Source organism: Neovison vison, chromosome 7 (genome assembly GCF_020171115.1).
Source record: "Neovison vison isolate M4711 chromosome 7, ASM_NN_V1, whole genome shotgun sequence".
NCBI classification, from domain to species: Eukaryota; Metazoa; Chordata; class Mammalia; order Carnivora; family Mustelidae; genus Neogale; species Neogale vison.
In genome coordinates this window covers 51,535,936-51,555,029 of record NC_058097.1, presented here as the reverse complement: position 1 = coordinate 51,555,029, position 19,094 = coordinate 51,535,936, and the positions used below count along the sequence as shown (strand labels likewise).

The 19,094-nt window shown below is 57.3% G+C and overlaps 2 protein-coding genes across 2 annotated transcripts; one reads left to right on the top strand and one right to left on the bottom strand.

Moving 5' to 3' along the window:
* Positions 1-1,508: 1,508 nt before the first annotated feature.
* Positions 1,509-7,944, bottom strand: NTN5 (netrin 5). Its single transcript, XM_044260111.1, has 6 exons — positions 7,311-7,944; positions 4,282-4,470; positions 4,005-4,154; positions 3,538-3,591; positions 3,241-3,321; positions 1,509-1,873 (listed from the first exon to the last, which is right to left on the bottom strand). Exons 1-6 carry the CDS (start codon positions 7,942-7,944, stop codon positions 1,509-1,511), a joined length of 1,473 nt encoding a protein of 490 aa, XP_044116046.1.
* Positions 7,945-10,302: 2,358 nt separating this feature from the next.
* On the top strand, positions 10,303-15,563 carry LOC122911865 (galactoside alpha-(1,2)-fucosyltransferase 2-like). The gene is made up of 2 exons (XM_044256968.1): positions 10,303-10,340; positions 13,814-15,563. Exon 2 carries the CDS (start codon positions 13,984-13,986, stop codon positions 14,836-14,838), a length of 855 nt encoding a protein of 284 aa, XP_044112903.1. The 5' UTR covers positions 10,303-10,340; positions 13,814-13,983; the 3' UTR covers positions 14,839-15,563.
* The last annotated feature ends 3,531 nt before the right edge of the window (positions 15,564-19,094 follow it).

The window sequence follows — 19,094 nt, the reverse complement described above, 5'->3', positions numbered from 1 at the left end:
GCTCAGTTGGTTGAGCATCCCACTTTTGGTTTCAGCTCAGGTCATGATCCCAGGGTCAGGAGATCAAGCCCCATCTCCGGCTCCACACTCAGTGGGAGCCTGCTTGAAATTCTCTCCCTCTCCTTCCCCCTCTGTCTCTCCTCCCATACTCTCTCTGTCAATAAATAAAATCTTTATTAGAAAAGAAAAAGAAAATCTCTTAGAGACTCCTTACTCCTGCTTCAGAGATGCCCCCACCGTGAACCTGGCTGAAGCCAAAGACACATTTCCCAGATATGATATTACTGGTGGCTTGGCGATTAAACAGTCACCTCCTGGAGTCTATTTCCTGCCTTTTTCAGTCTCATGAGGAGCACAGCAGAACCCTAAGGGGAGGACTTTTCCTTCTACCTAGTACCCTATGACATCATAACCCATCCTGACTCTCCATTGGCTGAGAGGCCCACTTTCCTCTCAGGGAATGAACATGGTGGTTCTCTAGGTTCAAAAGAACCCTAAGTCATATTTCTTCCTTTGAGGATCCCTCAGAGTACTCCTTCAGTGACTCTCCTGCAAAGAACACTCAAATTTGAAATGGTGTTTTCCATTGTGGCTACAGTGGATAGAGGTCAGGATGGCAAGGAAGGTCCTAGGCCATGACAACCTTCACTGCCATAGTATTTACTGCTTCTTGGGTTTTGTTGTTGTTGTTGTTGTTTTAGCTCCACCGCTCAGGCCTGGAGGTACCCAGCTGTGGGGTGGGAGTAGAATTCCGCTCAGCACCAAGTAATGCCATGCCATTTTGTGGCTCCCAATGGGCTCTTTTCTCAGGAAAGGATTTAGGCTGTACCTCAAGACCAGATGAACCGCAGTAAGAACCCTCTTTGGATATTCACCCCAACTCCCTTTATTCCTTTCTTGGAGACTGCCCTAGGACCCATCAGGAACACAAAGTGCTGAAGTGTGGAACTTTCTGGAAGTCTGGAACCACTGTCCTTTCTTTCAGCGCATTTCCCGCCTTTTCTATCCACCCTCCCTCCAACTGGCTTCAGGCCGATCATCAAGCAACACAGATCTATCTGACCTGCACGCAGAGACGGCGTACCAACCCCTTGCTTGGATCAGGCATTGCGTCGGGGAGCACAGCCATCCTTCAGCTGCTTAGTTTCCTTCATTTGCCCCCCTTCCCACTGTCCCAGCACATATCAGGTGCTGTAGCCAAAATTGCCCCCAAGATTTAAGACTTTATTTAGGGGAGTGGCCGCACAGGTCACAGGCCAAACGTCCTGGCCAGATATCTCAAAAGTCTTGCTGGCGTTTTGCCGCCTTTGGGGGGGGGGGGCAGGGGAGCGGGTCCTGGCCCCGCCCCCACCTCACGCACTTTAGCGGGCGCGTGCCAGTGACGTCAGGGACTCCACAGCTTCTGATTGGCTCGCCAAGGGACGTGCCGTCGAAGTGGAAGGCTTGGCTCACGGTCGCTTCCAAGTTCCTCAGTGGGCTGTGGAGGCACCCAGGTCTGGCTCTGAGGTTCAGGGTTCGGGGCCTGGGCTTGGGGTGGGGGGCCGCAGGCCGCGGCAGCCCCCGGCGCGCTCCTCCAGCTGCAGCCGCCGCAGTGGCCGGGCCCAGCGTGGCCTCCAGGGCAGCGCGAGGCCGTGGCGGTCGAGGACCAGGCGCGCGGGGTCAGGGCCGCCGGCTGCGCTGCCCAGCAGCAGGTAGTCGGTGTTGGGCCATAGCCGCAAGCAGCCGCAGACCAGATCAGCGCGGGGCACCCAGGCGTCCTGGCTGCCGCGGGACACAGGCCGCGCCCGCTGCTTGTACACGGCCAGCACGCGCACGGCCAGCCGCTGCCACGCCGGGCCTGCGGCATCCGACGCCAGCACCTGCGCGCGGAGAACTGCGGGGAGGGTTGCCATCAGGCCCAGGCTGGAGAGGAGTGCTCTGGGGTCGCAAGGGGTCTGACCCGGTGGGGAGCGAGGACAGGACCCTGGGGGTGGGTTCCCAGGAAGCCTTCAGGGAGGTGAGAGACCTTGAACATTGGAGGGTGAGAGCTCTGGGGGTATGGCCCTGTGTCCTGAATGGTGGACCCTGCTGGAGGAGACATGGTCAAGGCAAGGAGGGCAGGGCTCTATGGAGTGTGAGGTGGGGTGCCAGAATTGTGATAGGAAGAGTGGGGCGATGGAGGGCTCCTCCTGTGGAGGTGAGGCCAAACGGAGGAGCCTGGGAACATGGGACATGCCATGTGGGATGCTTTGGTTGGGGTTCATTCTGGGAGCAGCAGATGCCCGAATGATCTGAGGTGCGGGGAGGGATGACTGGGGGGCCCACAGTGGGTGTGGGTGGAACAAGGCAGAAGAGGCATTTCGGGGGTCTCAAATGTGGCAAAGTCAAAAGACGTCAGAAGCAGAGCCCTTGGAAAAAGGCTTGGGAGAGGCTCTGGGATGAATTTGGGGGCCAGAAGGAGTTCAGAACCTAGAACCTGAGGGTTGATGTCAGACTGGTGGTGATTCAGAAACGTGATCTCTGAAGGGCTAAGGTGAGATGTGTTGTGGGCAGGACTCTGGCTCACAAGCTAAGTCTGTGGGGCGGAAGATCCCTGTGGGAGGCAGAACAAGAAGTTTCTATTGTCCAAGTCCTAGAACACCACTGGCCAGATGATGATCCTCAGGGAGGAGAGGGGTCTTACACCATTGAGGGAAGTCACAGGTTGGTCTGGATTCAAGGGTCTTACACCATTGAGGGAAGTCACACCATTGGGGTCTTACACCATTGAGGGAAGTCACAGGTTGGTCTGGATTCAAGGGCTGGGCTGAACTCCTGAGTATCTAAGAGATCTGAGTTACCCCAGGTCATAGGCCCTGAGGTCATGGGTTAGGGAACTTTGGGGGTGAGCCTCTGTGGGAGTGGGCCTACGGTTCAGAATCTGGGACCCTGACAGGCGATGCAAAGTGTCTAAGATAGGCAGGACCCTCCATTCAGTGGGCACCCCCTTCTCCTTTCATCCCCAGAAGGTCCCCTTTCTCCCTCAAAGATGTCCAGCTGAAGGGGGCCAAGAACATGGGGAAGGAGGAGACTTAGGAAGATAAGGAACACCCCCACTCCGCTGCCCCTGCCCCCCTTTGTCTTCTGCCCCATTAGGTCTGACATCAGGAAGAGTCCTTTAGAGACCTCCTTCCCGTTTAAGATGAGAAAGCTGAAGGTGGAGAAGAGGCATTCAACAGAACACCTGAGTAGCCGCTGGCCATTTTTCTCCCCAGCACTCACCGTAGTCTTGCTGACAGTACCTCCGGAGGCTCATGTGTACCCTGGTGTCCGAGACATTGCAGTAGTTTTGACATTGGGGGTCTGGGGAGGGTCAGGCCATCTGCAGTGGGCTCCCAAGGCATGGACCGCAGCGCCCCATGCCTGCCCATCCCCACACTCCATCTTGATGGACAACTGGGGTGCCCCACCCCTTAGGATTGGGCTCATTGGGCCACCCTTTTATCCCCATCTGGGGGCCCAAGCAGCCCATCCCTGATCACCCTTGCTCTCAGGGTTCTCCACACCAGCTGGTCTTACCAGAGCTGTAAGCACTAGGGGTAGTAGCCAGGGGGGTGGTTGCCTCTGGAATTCCTGTGAGAAACCAAAGGAGAAATTTACCCTTAATGCCCCCTTCCATGCGTCCCCACCCCAACAGGTATCCAGGCATCCAGATCCCATGTCTATTCCCTTAAAGCCCAGGAGTGCGCGCTCCGTTTGCCCTCCTCCTCCTAGGACCTGCAGTTGGTCCCTAGTCCCTTCTTCCTTCAGATCCCCCACCCCCTCCTCCCTCAGATCCAGGAGTCCAGGCTCCTAGCCTCCTCCTTCCCAAGACTAAGGAGACTGGAATTTGAGTCCCCATCTCCCCCAAGGGTCCAGAGTCTGACCTCCAGCCTCTAGCTTCCATCTACCAAGGACCTGGCCATCAGCATCCTTGCCCATTGGAGATCCAGGATGTCCCCTTGCTGTCCCACTTAGGACTTGCAACCCTGCCCCTCGTGACTCACGCTGGCAGGGCATCCGGGGAGAGCGGCTCTGCTGGTAGCCGGGACCACAGAGGTTGCATGTGAGGCCGGTGACCCCTAACTTGCAGGGGCACTGCCCACTGGTCTGGTTACAGATGCCTCCCGTGGCCCCGATCGGGTGACACTGGCAGGCTGCATGAGAAGAAGAACTTAGGACCCAGGCTGTCAGGGCCCCAGACGCTCCTTCCTAGTCCCCCAGCCCAGGAGTCTGGCACCACCACCTCCTTTCCCTCTAGGCTGGGCTCCAGGCCACACTCACCCCTGCAGGCCTTGCGGCTGGTGATAGGCTGGCTGGGGTCCCTCCAGAACCCCTGCCGGCAGTAGTGGCAGTGCCGCCCCGCTGTGTGGTGGCGGCACCTCTCACAAACGCCCCCACTCCGGCCACCGGACAGCCGGAAGAGCTCCGAGTTGAACCTGCAGCGTCGGGCATGCTGGTTGCAGGAGCAGGCTAGAGACAGGTCGTGACATGTGCCTCAGGCTCCCGCCTTCTGTCGCCTTCTGTCCCGGTCCCCAGCTTCCCCCCCCCCCCGCCGCCCTCAGGAGAGGAAATAACGCATCCCTGCAATGAGGAGGTTGTCTGGGACCCAGACCCGCCTCATTCTCATCTTTAAGGGGGGCACACTGGACTGGAGTGGGTGAGCCCGAGGACCCAAAGTCTGTGTGAAACTGGGAGCTTAGGGAGGAGCGGCCACTCCGCTCCCTGGGGCTCGGGCTGTGGGGTCAGCCCCCCTGCATGTCTGCTCCCCACTGTGCTCCTTGGGCAAGTGACTTCTTTCTACAGCTCGGCCTCCTTCCCTGTAAGACACCAGTTACAGCATCCCCTCTGCAAGGTTTAAAGGAAACCAAAAGGATATAAAGGGCTTGCCCCAGGGCCTGTGACACAGAGCATGCGCATCCGTGCTCAGCATGTTTCATTCTCAGAGCAGCTCTGTGAGGCCCGTCCTGTCATCAATCCCAACTTACTGATGCAAAAGCAGAGGCACAGAGAGGCAAAGTCATCTGCCCAAAGTAACACGGCTGGGGGCGGTCAGAGGCAGGCTCAGAACCCAGAGCTCTTGGCAACCATGCTCCAGTGTGGCCCCCCGTGGCATGAGGATTTTGTGTGTGTGTGTGTGTGTGTGTGTGTGTTCTGGGGAGCGCTGATCAGTGAGGCCTTGGCTCTCAAAACTTCCTACTTCTTAGAGTTACCAGGAAATGTTAAGAAGAAACCACACATCTTCCAGGGCACACCCCAGGCCTTCAGCTGTGCCCGGGGATCTGTATTTCTAACCAGCATTTTTGAGTCAGGGGCCACAGGAAGGGGTTCATGGACTGCTCTTGGGAGAGGTGTAAGGAGTTTTTAACCCCTGTGGGGTTTGGGAGGCCTGGACTGGCAAGTGCCCATAACATAGGGGGACAGCTGCAGGAAAGAAATGACTCGCCTCCCTAAACCTTGGTTTCTTCCCATGCAGTGGGGATTTTAGCCCCTCTCTCCCAGGGTTGCCGTGGGCCCCAGTACTCTTTGGGTTATCAGTGGGAAGAATCAGGCTTTGGGTTCTTTCTGACGTGAGGGTGAAGACTTCAACTCACTTCCATCCGGAAGACTCACATGGCTGGAAGGGGTTCAGAGCACTGGGCCCCATAAAGCTGGCAGCTCGGCCACAGGACTTAGTCCCACCCTGTCCGCCCAGACTCTGCTTTGTCACAACACTGTTGGCTTCTTACCCAGGTGCAGCAGCCGGGGATATGCTCAGCCTGGGGCAACATGGTGATCCTCAGAGGGATGGCCTCTCCAGCTCCCAGGCCCTTTCCGGGCCCAGGATGAACCAAATCCTACCCCCAGGCAATGTAAGTCTCCCCTCGCCCCCCCCCAAAACCCACACCCCTCAGGGGTCTCAGATCTGGCTGGTGGGAGTGGGCCAGGGGTGAATGGGAGCAGAGGGTCCAGCAAGACCCTGATGGGGAGGAGGACAGAGTGGGGAGCCAAGGACTGTGGGGCGGGCTGTAAGTTACTCCACACAACATGGCAGGAAGAAAGAGAGCAGGGATGGGCAAAGAATTGGAGGGTGGAGAGAGGAAGGGTGTGTGTGTGTGTCTGTCTGTCTGTCGGTAGAGTAGATGTACTTCCCAAGGCCTCATAACTTACTCAGACCCTCTAGCCAGGCCCGCAGGCTGGCAGTGCAAGAAGGAGGGCTGTTTCTGAGGAGGGGTTGCTGGAGCAATTGGGAAGGGCCAGGCTCCAGAAGCTCGGGGTCTGGAAACACTGTGGAGGGGAGAGGGAGTGGAGCATGGAGCAGGCCTCAGGAGCTCTGGTCTACCAATCCTAGGGGATTGCTCGCTATGGAGGAAGTTCTGTCTCCCTGAGTCTAGACCCAGCACTGCCCCTTGCTGGCACAGAGCCTGAGGGCAAGAGATGCCTCCCCTCTGGGGGCCCCCCTCCTTCATCTGGGGACCGGTAACATTGGCAGGTACGCAGCGAGCTCTTCTTCGGTACCAGGTGCCATACCCAGCTTTATTCTAAGGACTTTATATATATCGACCCATTGGATTTGCACTACAGCCTATGAAAGAAATGCTGTCACTGTCCCTACGTTACAGTTGAGAAGGAAGTGTAGGCCCAGAGAGGTTAAGTCACTTGCCTGTGGTCGCACAGCCTGGAAGCAGAGGAGCTGGGATTTGAGCCCAGGCTGGCTGGCTTGCTGCCAAGCCCATGGGCCTGTCTGTCGCTCTAGAGCACCTAGCAAGGTTGCCCCTGACGGGAGCTTCGCAGGGACAAGCCAAGACCCCTCAGCTCTGAGCTCGGGTTTGGACCTGCCACTTCCTAGCTGTGTGTCCTTGTGCGAGGGACTTCTCCCCACCTAAACTCTGTCTCCTGGTCTGTAAAATGGACGTGATGAGAAACCCCGCCTGGTACACAGCAGGTGGTGCCTCAGTATGGACTTAACTGCTGTGGTGGGTCTGAGGAGTCAGGAAAGGTCCAACTGTCCTGTACCTGCGCTCTCTCAGGAAATGCTTTTCATAGCAGCAGCAGCTTCGAAATGGCAAGTGGGCAAGAGGCTGGAGCCTCTTATGGGGCAGCTGGAAGTTGGGGCAGCAAGGACCAGGACAGGCAGGGGGAGCACAGGTGGGAGGCTGTAGGGCAGGGGAGGAGGGGGCGGGCTCAGGATCAGCAGGGGTGAAGCGAAGAGCCAGGAGCTTTCTGGAGGGAGACAGCACACTACCCTGCCTGTAGGGACCAGGGACCAGCCCCTGGAGGGTGGGGGCGGGGTGAGAGTGGGTGAGGGCAGGAAGGGGGGCCCCAGGACTCACGCAGGCAAGGGTGGGGGTGCCAGGGCGTGGCAGGCCGCCAGGGCCAGTCTCGATGGGACGGGCGGCAGCTCTCGCACCAGGGGCCAGCGGTGTGGTGGCGGCAGCGACAGCGGGGGGGCCGGGCGCGGGCGGCGCAGCGGGCTGCGTGGCCATGGCATTGGCAGCGCCCCCGAACTCCAGCCGCCACCAGCCCTGCCCGGCCCCCGAACTCCACGCGGAGGTGACTGACCAGGACGCTGGATTTAGGGCCTGGCGAGGCTCGGAAGGTCACCTTCTCGGGACCTCCCAAGGCCCCGGGCCAGGCGGGTCTGCGCCACAGCGATCTCCAGGGACCTCCTGCAGCCCAGGCAGCAGACAAGACCAGGGCCGGGGATCCTGGGGTGCAGAAGCGCAGGCTGACAGACGTCAGGAGGAAGGGGCCACCCAGAGCCAGGGTTAGACTGCCATTGCAGGTGGCCCGGGGGCTGAGGTCCGTCCCCAGGGAGAGGGCACAGGCCTGGGGACAGGAGGTCGCCATGCCAGCCAGCCGGGTCACTGGTGGGAGGCAGAAGCGCGGACGGCCACCAGGATGGTAACATGGGTCTGCGGTGGCTGCCTGGCCCAGGAGGAGCAAGAGTGCAAAGGTCACGGACATGGTCCTAGCAGGGCACGTACCTGGAGAGGAGAAGAGGGACCAAGCTGAGGGCCTCAGGCTGCCCTCATGGGTCAGTCTCCACCCCGCTCCCCCGCCCCAGGCTCTCTGAGGAACCCCCTGCATTCCACCCCCTGCCCTGCCTGAGCCCCCTCCCCGGCTGCTGCTAAGCGAGGAAAATAGTTCCATCTGGGGAGAATTACTGTTTACATAACCCAAAGGGAAAAGAACGCAAGCAAAATTGAGAATTTTGCCTGAACTAATCCGTAGCTTAACACCCCAGAGCTATCGTCAGTGTCGAGGGGTGGGGGCCCTGGGGAGACGGCAGGGGTGGGGACAGATGGGGAAACCTAGAGAGACCACAAGGCGGGGAGGGGGACTTGGATACTGATGAAGCTTAGAAACGAAGAAATAGAGAAAGGGACAGAGGCACAGACAGCAAAGACAGATGGAGAGGAGGGGATCCAAGTCTAAGGGAAGGGCCAGGTGCAGAGAAGGAAGCGTGAGGATAGAGGACCGGATATAAGGGGAGGCCGGAAGGTCCAGATGGGTTGCGGCTGGACACCCAGATCCACAGAGAATGGGGGGTACGGAGTCTCAGAGAGGCCGGGGCCAGGACAGACAGGCAGACCTGGGGGCTCGGAGACACGCCCAAGGAGCTGGAGGAGAATGGAGGGCCTCCCTAGCTTGGCCGGTAGGGAGGTGGGGAAAAGGGGGAGGGGCTCGGCGGGGCATCAGAAGCTGGAGGCCAGGCCCCTGGCCCAGGAGGATCAGAGCAGAGGCCCTTTCCCATGTGGGGCCCTAACCTTGTTCTCCACACCCAGGGCACGGAGGGGGATTATCGCCAAACAACCCAGCCGCCTCCTCCTCACTGCCACCCACCCCTAGCCTCCACCCGGCCTTAACCCTTTCCCACCCAGTTGCAAAGGCCAGAGAACTGTGTGCTAAGGAACCAGAGAGGGTCACGCAGGGGACTAGAAGACTGGGTCATTCAGGAGCTGAAGAAGGGGGGTTAGGAAAGCAGATGTCTGAGTCCTCCTTAGAATTCAGAGTGGGAGGACCCTATCCTTGGATTTCAGAGGACTTTCTGATCATCTCAGCCCTCCCCACTCCTGCCTATCATCCTAGGCCACAGGGTGAGGAGAGTGGAGCCCCCACATTCTCTACCCACCCTAAGGTCCCCAGATTAGAAGTTCTAACAGACGTGGAGGTGGCAGGTGCTGGCGGGGGTGGGGGCGGAAAGAGAGGCAGGGCCAGGTGGCAGAGTGTCTGAGGGGTGCCTGAAGTCCAGACCCTGGGATGGCAGGGGCTAGGGAGGGCTTGGTGTGGAAAGCAATCCCCCCCCACCCCCCAGTTTTCCCCTTCTCGGACCAGCAGACCCTAATGACGAACTGCCTCAGGTTTGGGACTTTGGAGCATTTCTGGGCCCCAGTGTCCGTGCCCCTGGCTTGCTCCCGGGAGTCTCTGAGGCATCTGGGGGTGCGGCTGGGGTCACAAACGCCCTGGGCCTGATTTCACAGCCCCCAGTATCCCCACTGTGGTTGCCAGAGACCGCCACCGCCCCCACCCCTGGGCCCCAGATAATGGGCCTCACCCTCCGCCGCCCCTCCCTATGAGCCTGGCGCCATTTTGCGCCCATGCGGCCCTGGCATTCGCCCTGTCCCTTAGCGCCAGCCTCGTTAAGGATCAAGCCCCCATCTCCTACCTCTCCTTTCTTGCCTGGGTGGTTCACGGGGTACCATTTTCTGGCCCTTAGCACCTCGGACAGCCAGGCCGCAAGTCCCTCCGGCATTCCCGGGGGATCCGGGAGCCAGCCCTTGCCCATCTGGGGACCCAGATGTCCAGCCCCCAGCCCCTACCCCTCTGGGAGCCAAAGCCCACTCCCACCCCCCCTTTAAGGAGCACAGTCTAGCTGTGCTACCACCAGACCCATCATTAAGCCCCCATGCCTGGGCAGTGAAGGGGTCCATCTGGGACCCAGGGTCCTTTTCCCTGGCTTTTTTGCACGCACCCTGCCCTTTGTACCTGACATTGGCCAAACCTGCACCCAAGAAGAGAGTGTCCCCTGTAGTTAGCTTCTCACGTGGTGTTCTTCCCTCCTGCAGGAGCTTGGCGGTTGCGGTGTGGGCTCTCAGGAGTGAGTGCCGAGTGGCTGTTGTCAGGCCCCAGGCTAGTGGGGGTTCTGGGCGGGAGCTCTGAGCAGAGCCCGCAGAATCCAACACCACCACCACTCCCCCCCACCCCCGCCCCAGTCCCTTTGCCAACCGCAGCCACACTCTCCCCGCAGGGACCCCATCCAGCCACGCCACCCAGGACTGTGTGGGACGTGAGGGATGTCACCCCAGGGGGGCCTGAAACCAGGCAGCCCAGAGCACGCTGGCCCAGGAGGCTCAAGACAGGTAGGATGGGACAGTGGCTCCATGGGCTTCCTGGGTCCAGGGTCCCCACCGCCCTCACACTCAGACCTCTGTCCCACCTACTCCCCACGGCTCCCAGCTACTGGAGGCTGTTGGCTGGGCTCAGCTCACCACATGGTGGGTGGTTCAGTCCCTCCCATCGGGAGGGGTAGGGGCTGATCTGCCAGGCGGTGGGACCCCCAGCCAGCCCCTCCTCCCCTCTGGACCCTCTGTCTGCTGTGGGTAAACTGAGCTTTAAGGTGAGTCGCTTTCCTTTTGGCAAGATCTGGGCGGCCATAGGAAAACCCAAAGAACTGGGCCACTTTCTAAGACATTGGGGAAGGAAGTGAGGAGGTGAGACTCCTTGGGCCTCCCTCCTCTGGTGTTGGAGGAAGAGAGCAGGGACCCTGAGGGGGACAGGGACAGAGCTCAAAGGCGGACTCCCCATGGCCTTAGCACTTCAGTCATGAGATTTTCATGCAAATGTGTCAACCATTACAGACCCACTGGTTTTGACTAGAAAAATAACGCTTTCCACTCCTTCCCTCTGAGAGAAGGCCTCAGGAGCTTAGACCCAGATATGTGCTGCCGTGGCTTTGCATTATGTTTACTGGTATGTTTACTGGTTTATTGTGGTGCAGCATGGACCCAACCCTGAGAGGGATTTGGGACCCTCCCTTCTTCTGTCAGGAGCCTGTTCTGGGGTCCGGCACAGCCGGGACAGTCTGTGATTCTGGTTCCTGGGGACCCCCTTGCACCACCGTGGAGGGACAAGCCTGGGCGGGTGCTGGGACAGAGGCATCAGTTTTGAAATTAGGCTGTGGGGAGCGGTTGGCTGCAAGAGTGGGCATACGGGTGCCTGGGCACAGGCGGAGACAGGCACTGTGAGCCCAGGGAGCAAGGGAGGAGCAAGGCTCCCTCCCTCCTATGTGCCCGCACCGTCCACAAACCCCCCTCCCCGTCCTTGTCAGGCTTACAATCTAGAAGAGAGATCGCTATGGAAAAGCAGTAAGTAATTCTGTTCTAGAGAATGGCAGAAGGTGACAGGCACTTCGGAGCAAAAGCGGGCAGGAAAGTGCGGGCAGGGCAGGGTTCTGGAGGGGACTTTTGGGCTGAGGCCTGAAAGTGGGGAGGGGAAGCCACCCAGGCATCGTCAAGATAGGAGCGACCCGAGCAGACTTAATGGCCAGAGAAAAGTCCAGAAGGTTTGGGTCTCCCTTTATTTTCCTCCCCTCCTGGGGACAAGAAGTTTCTTAAGCTAATGTGACCTGAAGGGTGGCTTCTTTCTCACTCTCGTTTTTTTTCTGCAGCCTGAGCTGCTTGATGCAATTACCCCAAAGGTACCTTGGGGGGCGCTGTGGGGGGTGGAAGGGCAGTAGCAGCAGCAGGGGCAGGAACTGAGCGGAAAGAATTCTCCAAATTGGGAAAGAAACTTTTTTGCAGGGGGCGGGGGGAAGGGAGGAGCTCCTCCAGGATTGGGCACCTTCCCCCTCACAGCGCCCCAGAGAGGAGGAAGCAGGATCTCCCTGGGGCACAGCTCCGTGGTGGCTCAGCCAGACGGGACCCACAGCTCTGGGCTTTCAGAGGTCTTTCATCCCTACCTCGGTGGCCCAGAAATAAGAGTTTCCAGGAGGCAGGGCAGGTCATACTCTGCGTATAACTGGACGGAGAGCGTGCATCTGAGAGCTCTCCCTCCGGAAGACTTGAAAAATCGAGGACAGCAATGGAGAGCACAGATTTCTGAGGTTCAGATCCATTGCTCCCTCTTTCCTAGCTGTGTGACTTCCGGCAGGTTTCTTAACCTCTCTGTGCCTCAGCGTTCTCATCTGTCAAATGACCCTAACAATGCGCCTTCCCCAGGGGAGACCACGAGGTCTAGATGAGTGAAGACAGGCCCGCAGACTCATACCTGAAACTTTTGGACCAGACGGGGTTCAGAAACTCACCATCGGCCCCACGGCGGGGTGCGGGGTCTGGGCAGCATCCCATAATTGAACGTTAACGGTTTGTGCAGCAGAACACACAGGCATCACATTAAGTCTAGTCCACAAGGAGCCGCAGGTCGCTTCAGGCCTCATTTTGTCCCCACACGAGTTCAGTTCAGATGGGGGTTGGCCACCAGTCTTCAGGAAGGTGGCGGTAAGGAATCACTGCTGGGGGTCTGGGGCCACAGCCCAGATGCACTGGTTTTCTGGGACTTTTCTGACAAGAAGCCAGGAGAGGGCGCTCTTGAGACTCAAGGACAGAAGGTGACAGCCGGATTTGCAGAGCCTAGCAGGGAGTGAAAACAAGGGATTCCTTATTTGGATGTACTGATAATTTCTACCTGATGAGAGCAGAGCATTAAACCAAGTGCAGGCCCCCATTTTTTTTTTAAGATTTTATTTATTTATTTGACAGAGATCACAAGTAGGCAGAGAGGCAGCAGAGGGGGGGGGGAGCAGGCTCCCCGCTGAGCAGAGAGCCCGATGTGGGACTCGATCCCAGGACCCTGGGATCATGTCCTGAGCCGAAGGCAGAGGCTTAACCCACTGAGCCACCCAGGCGCCCCCAGGCCCCCATTTTTTTTTTTAAAGTAAACTCTACCCCCAGCATGTGGCTCAAACTTGCAACCCCGAGATCAGAAGCCGCCTGTTCAGTTGACAGCCAGCCGGGTGAAGCGTAGGTCCTTGTGAGTGCAGGCCGTGGACAACTGCCCGGTTGCGCACCATGGAGGCGGCCCTGGGCAGTGGGTACATTGGTCCTGAGTCGCTGCTTCTTCTCCAGTGGCCCAGGCTCCTGTCCCTGCTCAGCTCACCTGCCCTGGCTTTGGGACCTGGACAGCCTTGAAAGCTGGCCCCCAGCGGGACCTGAGCTGAGCAGACAGCATGTTGAGGATTGGGACAGAGCAGTCACCAGCCCAGAGAGAAGTTTTTGGCAACGAAAGCAGCGGGCAGGTCATTTATGGTACCCCGCCAGGGAAGGGCAGGTGATGTCCTACTTTAGCCCTCCTGTGGAATAGCCAGCCGACCTCGCTGGGGACCCACATTAAACAAGGGACATTTGAGGAGGGCTCATAAGTGTTCAGATTTCCCAAAGGGTCAGATTACTAAAGTCAGGAGCCCTGGAATATTGGAGCAGGAAGAGGAGAGCTGAGGCAAGGCCCACAGAACCCTGCCATTTAAGGAGGCTGGCCAGAGGGAGTAGTGGGGCTCCTGGAGAGGGGTGGGGCAGAAGGCAGAGCGTGAAGAGTGGGGGTCCTGCCACCCAGTGCTTCCTTCTGCCCGGGCCCACGAGACTCCAGAGCTGCAGCCATGGGGAAACCACAGGTAGAGGGAGGAGCAGAAAGCAGGTCAGGACATACTGGACGCCCCTGGACTTGCTTGGAGGAGTTGAGCACAGGAATGTATGATTTGGGGGTGAACAGGACTCGGGTGGCCCTAGCTGTCGCTCCTGACCACTTCCCGTTTCCCCTTTGCTCCCTTCCCCTACCCCAGTCATCCTGGGATTCCGGGCCACCTGCCCTTCCGTCTCCACCATCTACTTCCTCTTCATCCTCTTGGTGGTGTCCACCATCTTCCACTGCCATCACCGCCTGGCCCTGGTGCCCGCCCCCTGGGCCTCAGGCCGCTTGGTCCTGCTCCCTGGACCCCTGCCCCCAGGGGGCATGTTCACCATCATGGCCAAAGGCCGCCTGGGGAACCAGATGGGCGAGTACGCCACCCTGTACGCCCTGGCCAAGATGAACGGGAGGCCGGCCTTCATCCCGGCCGAGATGCACAGCACGCTGGCCCCCATCTTCCGGATCAGCCTCCCGGTCCTGCACGGCAGCACCGCCGGCCGCATCCCCTGGCAGAACTACCACCTGAACGACTGGATGGAGGAGCGCTACCGCCACATCCCCGGGGAGTACGTGCGCCTCACCGGCTACCCCTGCTCCTGGACCTTCTACCACCACCTGCGAGACGAGATCCTGCAGGAGTTCACCTTGCATGACCACGTGCGGGAGGACGCCCAGAAGTTTCTAAGGGGCCTGCAGGTGAATGGGAGACAGCCAAGCACCTTCGTGGGAGTCCACGTGCGCCGGGGGGACTACGTGCACGTCATGCCGCAGGTGTGGAAGGGCGTGGTCGCCGACCGGCGGTACCTGGAGCAGGCCCTGGCCTGGTTCCGGGCCCGCCACCGGTCCCCAGTCTTCGTGGTCACCAGCGACGACATGGCCTGGTGTCGGCAGAACATTGACGCCTCCCGGGGGGATGTGGTGTTCGCGGGCAATGGCCTTCAGGGCTCCCCCGCCAGGGACTTCGCGCTGCTCACTCAGTGTAACCACAGCGTTATCACCGTGGGCACGTTCGGGATCTGGGCTGCTTACCTAGTGGGCGGAGACACCGTCTTCCTGGCCAATTTCACCCTGCCCAGCTCCCGCTTCCGCTGGATCTTCAAGCCCCAAGCAGCCTTCCTGCCCGAGTGGGTGGGCATTGCTGCTGACCTGGGCGGGGCCAAAGAGAACTCCAGGCCCTGAGGCCTCCCAGCTGGGCGACCTGGAACTAGTAACTTAACCTCTCTGGGCCTTAGCGTGCCCCCTGCTGAGCGGACCTAATCCAGAACTTCCCTCTGAGGCTCCTGCCACAAGTTCATTTAGTGTCGTGGGAAGGCCCCGGAAGTGCCCGCCACACACAGGCGTGTGGGTGGTGCACCCCGAACTTTCCGGAGGGTTTAACATGGAAACCCATTTTTTGCCCTCTCCTTGTCCGTGGCTTTGGGAGTTAAGTCCAATGCCCCTGCCTCCTGGGAGGGTTCAGTGAAGCCTTTCCTCCCCTCCAGTCAAGGAGAGCCAGCCAAGTGTCAGGTTTGGGGTTTCATAGGGGCCTTAATGTGGAAGGGAGGAACCCACGATTTGAGAGGATGAATCTCGGGGAGGTGCCCTTGGTGGGGAGGTGAGGTCCCTGGAAATGGGGGTGCAGGTGGGACTCAGGAAGGACTCCACACCACTCTGCCCAAGGCAGCAAAGACGCCCAGAGTGTAAGGTCCTAGGAGTGACTGGTGGAACCCAGGGGTCCCAAAAGACGGAAGTCCGGCCATGTCAGCAGCCAGCTGCAGACAGATGGCCTCACCCCTTGGCACTGCCTAGGCCCCCAGGGCACAGAGTCCCTCTGAGAAACCCCTGTGTGGATGAGAGTTGGACCAGGGGATCACGATACGGGCTTTCCTGTGTTCAGTGCATTTGGCTTTATGGATATACTGGTATTTTTCTTGGTGTAATACTCCTTTTTGGATATTAAAAAAAAAAATTCTTTGTTTTTAAAGATTTTATTTATTTGTCAGAATGAGAGAGCACAAGGAGGGAGAGTGGCACGGGAGGCGGTTGGGGAGAAGCAGGCTCCCCGCTGAGCAGGGACCCCCCACCCCCCAACACAGGACTCAATCCCAGAACCCCGGGACTATGACCTGAACCGAAGGACTATGACCTTACACCAGCTGAGTCACCTAAGCGCACGCCCCTCCAAAATCTTAGCATACAGTCATTTACGCTCATGGAAAATTGTCACTGAGCATGAGCAAACACTCTGGTTTCGAGAACATTTCTGACCCATCCCTTTCCAGTCTTACACGCTTTCCAAATGTCTTCCTTATGCCCATTTCCTGGCATGCTTCTGAGGTCCAGCACCTTTGTTTCCATGTATCAGTAATGTTGTATCTCCCCAAAGTCATTTTGACCCCAGTTTACTTCCTGAAGTCCTGATGGAGTCAGCATGGTCTGGGGCTGAGGGTAGGGGGGATCCTGGAGAAAGCACCAGAAGGGTCTGGAAGGAAAGGGAGGGGAGCTGGGAGAAAGGTTCTGTTTAGCTGGATGGTCTGGTCCTCGTGACATGGGGCAGCATAAGCCTTCCGACAGCGGCTGGATGCCTCCCGAGCGAGAAATCCAAGAGACCAAGGTGGAAACCGCCATGCCTTCAGGGCCGAGCCTCCCTCGGTCACACACGGTCACGTCTGTCATATCCTATACATCACCCAGAACAGCCCTGGTCCGCCGTGGGAGGGAACACACCAGGGCATGCACACAGGGAGTGCACAGGGTCAGGGCGGGGGGGTGGGATCCCAGGGGCCACCAAAACAAGGTACCACTGATGGAGGGCTTAAACCACAGACATTGATTGCCTGATGCCTCTGGGGGCTGGAAATCAGAATCATAGTCGGGAGTGTTGGTCCCTTCTGAGGCTGTAAGGGAGGATCTGTTCCCATGCCCTCTCCTGGCTTGTGATGACCATTGTCTCCCCTCTCTTAGAGGAAAAATTTGTGTGCCCCAATTTCCTCCTCTTTTTAGGACACCAGTCATCCAGGATTCTGGTCCCCACTTAACGCCCTCATTTTAATGTCATTGTCTCCCTAAAGATCCTGTCTCCAAATAAGGTCACATTCTGGGGGGCTGGGGGTTAGGATCTCCACATTGGCATTTTTGTGGGGGGCACAAGCCTGGAATCAGACTGGCTTTACTTCCCTTCTGCTTCTCCTCCCTCCTCTCAAGGCTGAATCCCTCCTCCACTGGGTGTGGAGGCCGAGAAAAATTAAGGCTAGCCCACCTCAGGTTTAGCCTTAGCCTAAGTACAGCCATCTTAGTTTTAGCAGCCATCTCAGGGCCCTGTGACCAAGGGCTGAACTTTCCCCTACTTTACTTTAGTTCCAGAAACCCTCACCCTGCTTTAGTAACAGGAATCCCCACCCTGCTTTAGTAATAGGAACCCATAAATACCCCTGCCTTAACTAAGCTCAGGGTCCAAGTCCCTACTCGGCTGCGTTGGGTATACTCAGGCCCAAGCTTAAGCTTGTTAAATAAACCCTCATGTGATTGCATCATTGTTGGCTCCTTGGTGGTCTCTCGGTCGCGAAAACTCGGGCATAACATTTGGAGGTTCCACCAAGATCTGAGAGACTCCAGGACTCCGACCGGAAGGGTCCTGCGCCAGCTGGTGAGTGCACTTGTTTGTTTGTTTTTATATCTGTTTGCATACTTTGGGAGCTCCACTCTGCTTTTTTTTTACCTGTAGGAATTCCAATCGGATTATCTGGAGTTGACATTGGCTCAAGCGGACGTTTGGCGGCCGTCAACTGGGGTGTCTTGGGAGACGTCTCTTTGCCCCCATCTGGAGGCTCGACTGCCATTGCGGTCGGGCCCGTGTGTGGAGGCTCAGCTGCTGGTGCGGTCAGGCCCGAAGGATGAGGTCGTCATCTGTGAAGAGAGCCGGCTGCTGTTATGGCCGGATTCTCCCTAACTTCCTTCCAGTTTTGTCTTCGCGGCCGCGCTGGATCGTTTGTCTTTGTGAGTGCGTTCTTGTTAATTGTCGTAAGTGTATATGTCTTGTTGTGGGCTGAGGACGTGATGGGACAGACGCAGACGACCCCTCTGTCTCTGATGATTGACCACTTCTCAGACATTAGGGAAAGAGCTCATAACCTGAGCACAGACGTACGAAAGGGAAAGTTGTGGACTTTCTGCATGTCTGAATGGCCATCCTTTAATGTTGGGTGGCCCCAGGAGGGCTGCTGGGTCTGCGGTTGTCTTTGTCCTGTCTTTTTCTTGTCTGTTGCGCTGTTGTTGTGGCTGGAGAAATGAGACAAGCAGAGAGTAAGGGGACTCTGACTTTCGTCTCCCCATTCCTCCTAATAGAGGTGGGCTTCTCCCTCACTCATTTCGTGTGTTTAGGGCTATAACTGCAGCCAACTGGGGTTAGTCTAGACAGAGACTTTAAGGAATATTCCCCAAGCAGCGACTGAGACTACCTTTGTTTCGGGGAAGTTCCTTGAGGGCTCTGGCAGGACCTGGACTGCCTAGCCCCTCCCCCATACTGGCGGGAAAGCATGGCGTCTAAAGTGGAGTGGGCCCAGGTGGAACGTGGAATCTATTAGCAAAGAGATAACTAAACTGATGGTTAATTGTCTGTCTCAAAGTTTTAATGGGTAATTGTTAAAGTAGCTTTCAAGGTCATTGGTAACCTGAAAGGTTAAAGTTTTGCTTGGATGACAAATGGAATTAAATTTCTTAGACATCTAGGTATTTTCCAGATAGGATAAAGTGCTAAAGCATTGAGTACTGAACGTAGGTTTGTGTTTTTGACTTCTTCTTTTTTTTTTTTTTAAGATTTTATTTATTTATTTGACAGAGAGAAATCACAAGTAGATGGAGAGGCAGGCAGAGAGAGAGAGAGGGAAGCAGGCTCCCTGCTGAGCAGATAGCCCGATGCAGGACTCGATCCCAGGACCCTGAGATCATGACCTGAGCCGAAGGCAGTGGCTTAACTCACTGAGCCACCCAGGTGCCCCGTGTTTTTGACTTCTTACAGCAAAGAAAATAAGAATATTTAAGTCTGGGGGCGCCTGGGTGGCTCAGTGGTTTAAAGCCTCTGCCTTCGGCTAAGGTCATGATCCCGGGGTCCTGGGATCGAGCCCCACATCAGGCTCTCTGCTCCGCAGGGAGTCTGCTTCCTCCTCTCTCCGCCAGCCTCTCTGCCTACTTGTGGTCTCTGTCTGTCAAATAAATAAACAAAATCTTTAAAAAAAAAGAAAAAAGAATATTTAAGTCTGTTGGTAAACATGTTTTGTGCTTAACTGATTCATAAATTGGCATCTAAAGACTTCCGTTGTAACCGTTCACAATTGATTAATAACTGACTAGAGGTTAAGGTGTTTCTAAAAGTACAAAATTCCACTAACTGTAAGACTGATGGAAATAAAGGAAGCAACTATGTATGTAGGAAAGTAGGAGATATGTAAGAAAGATTT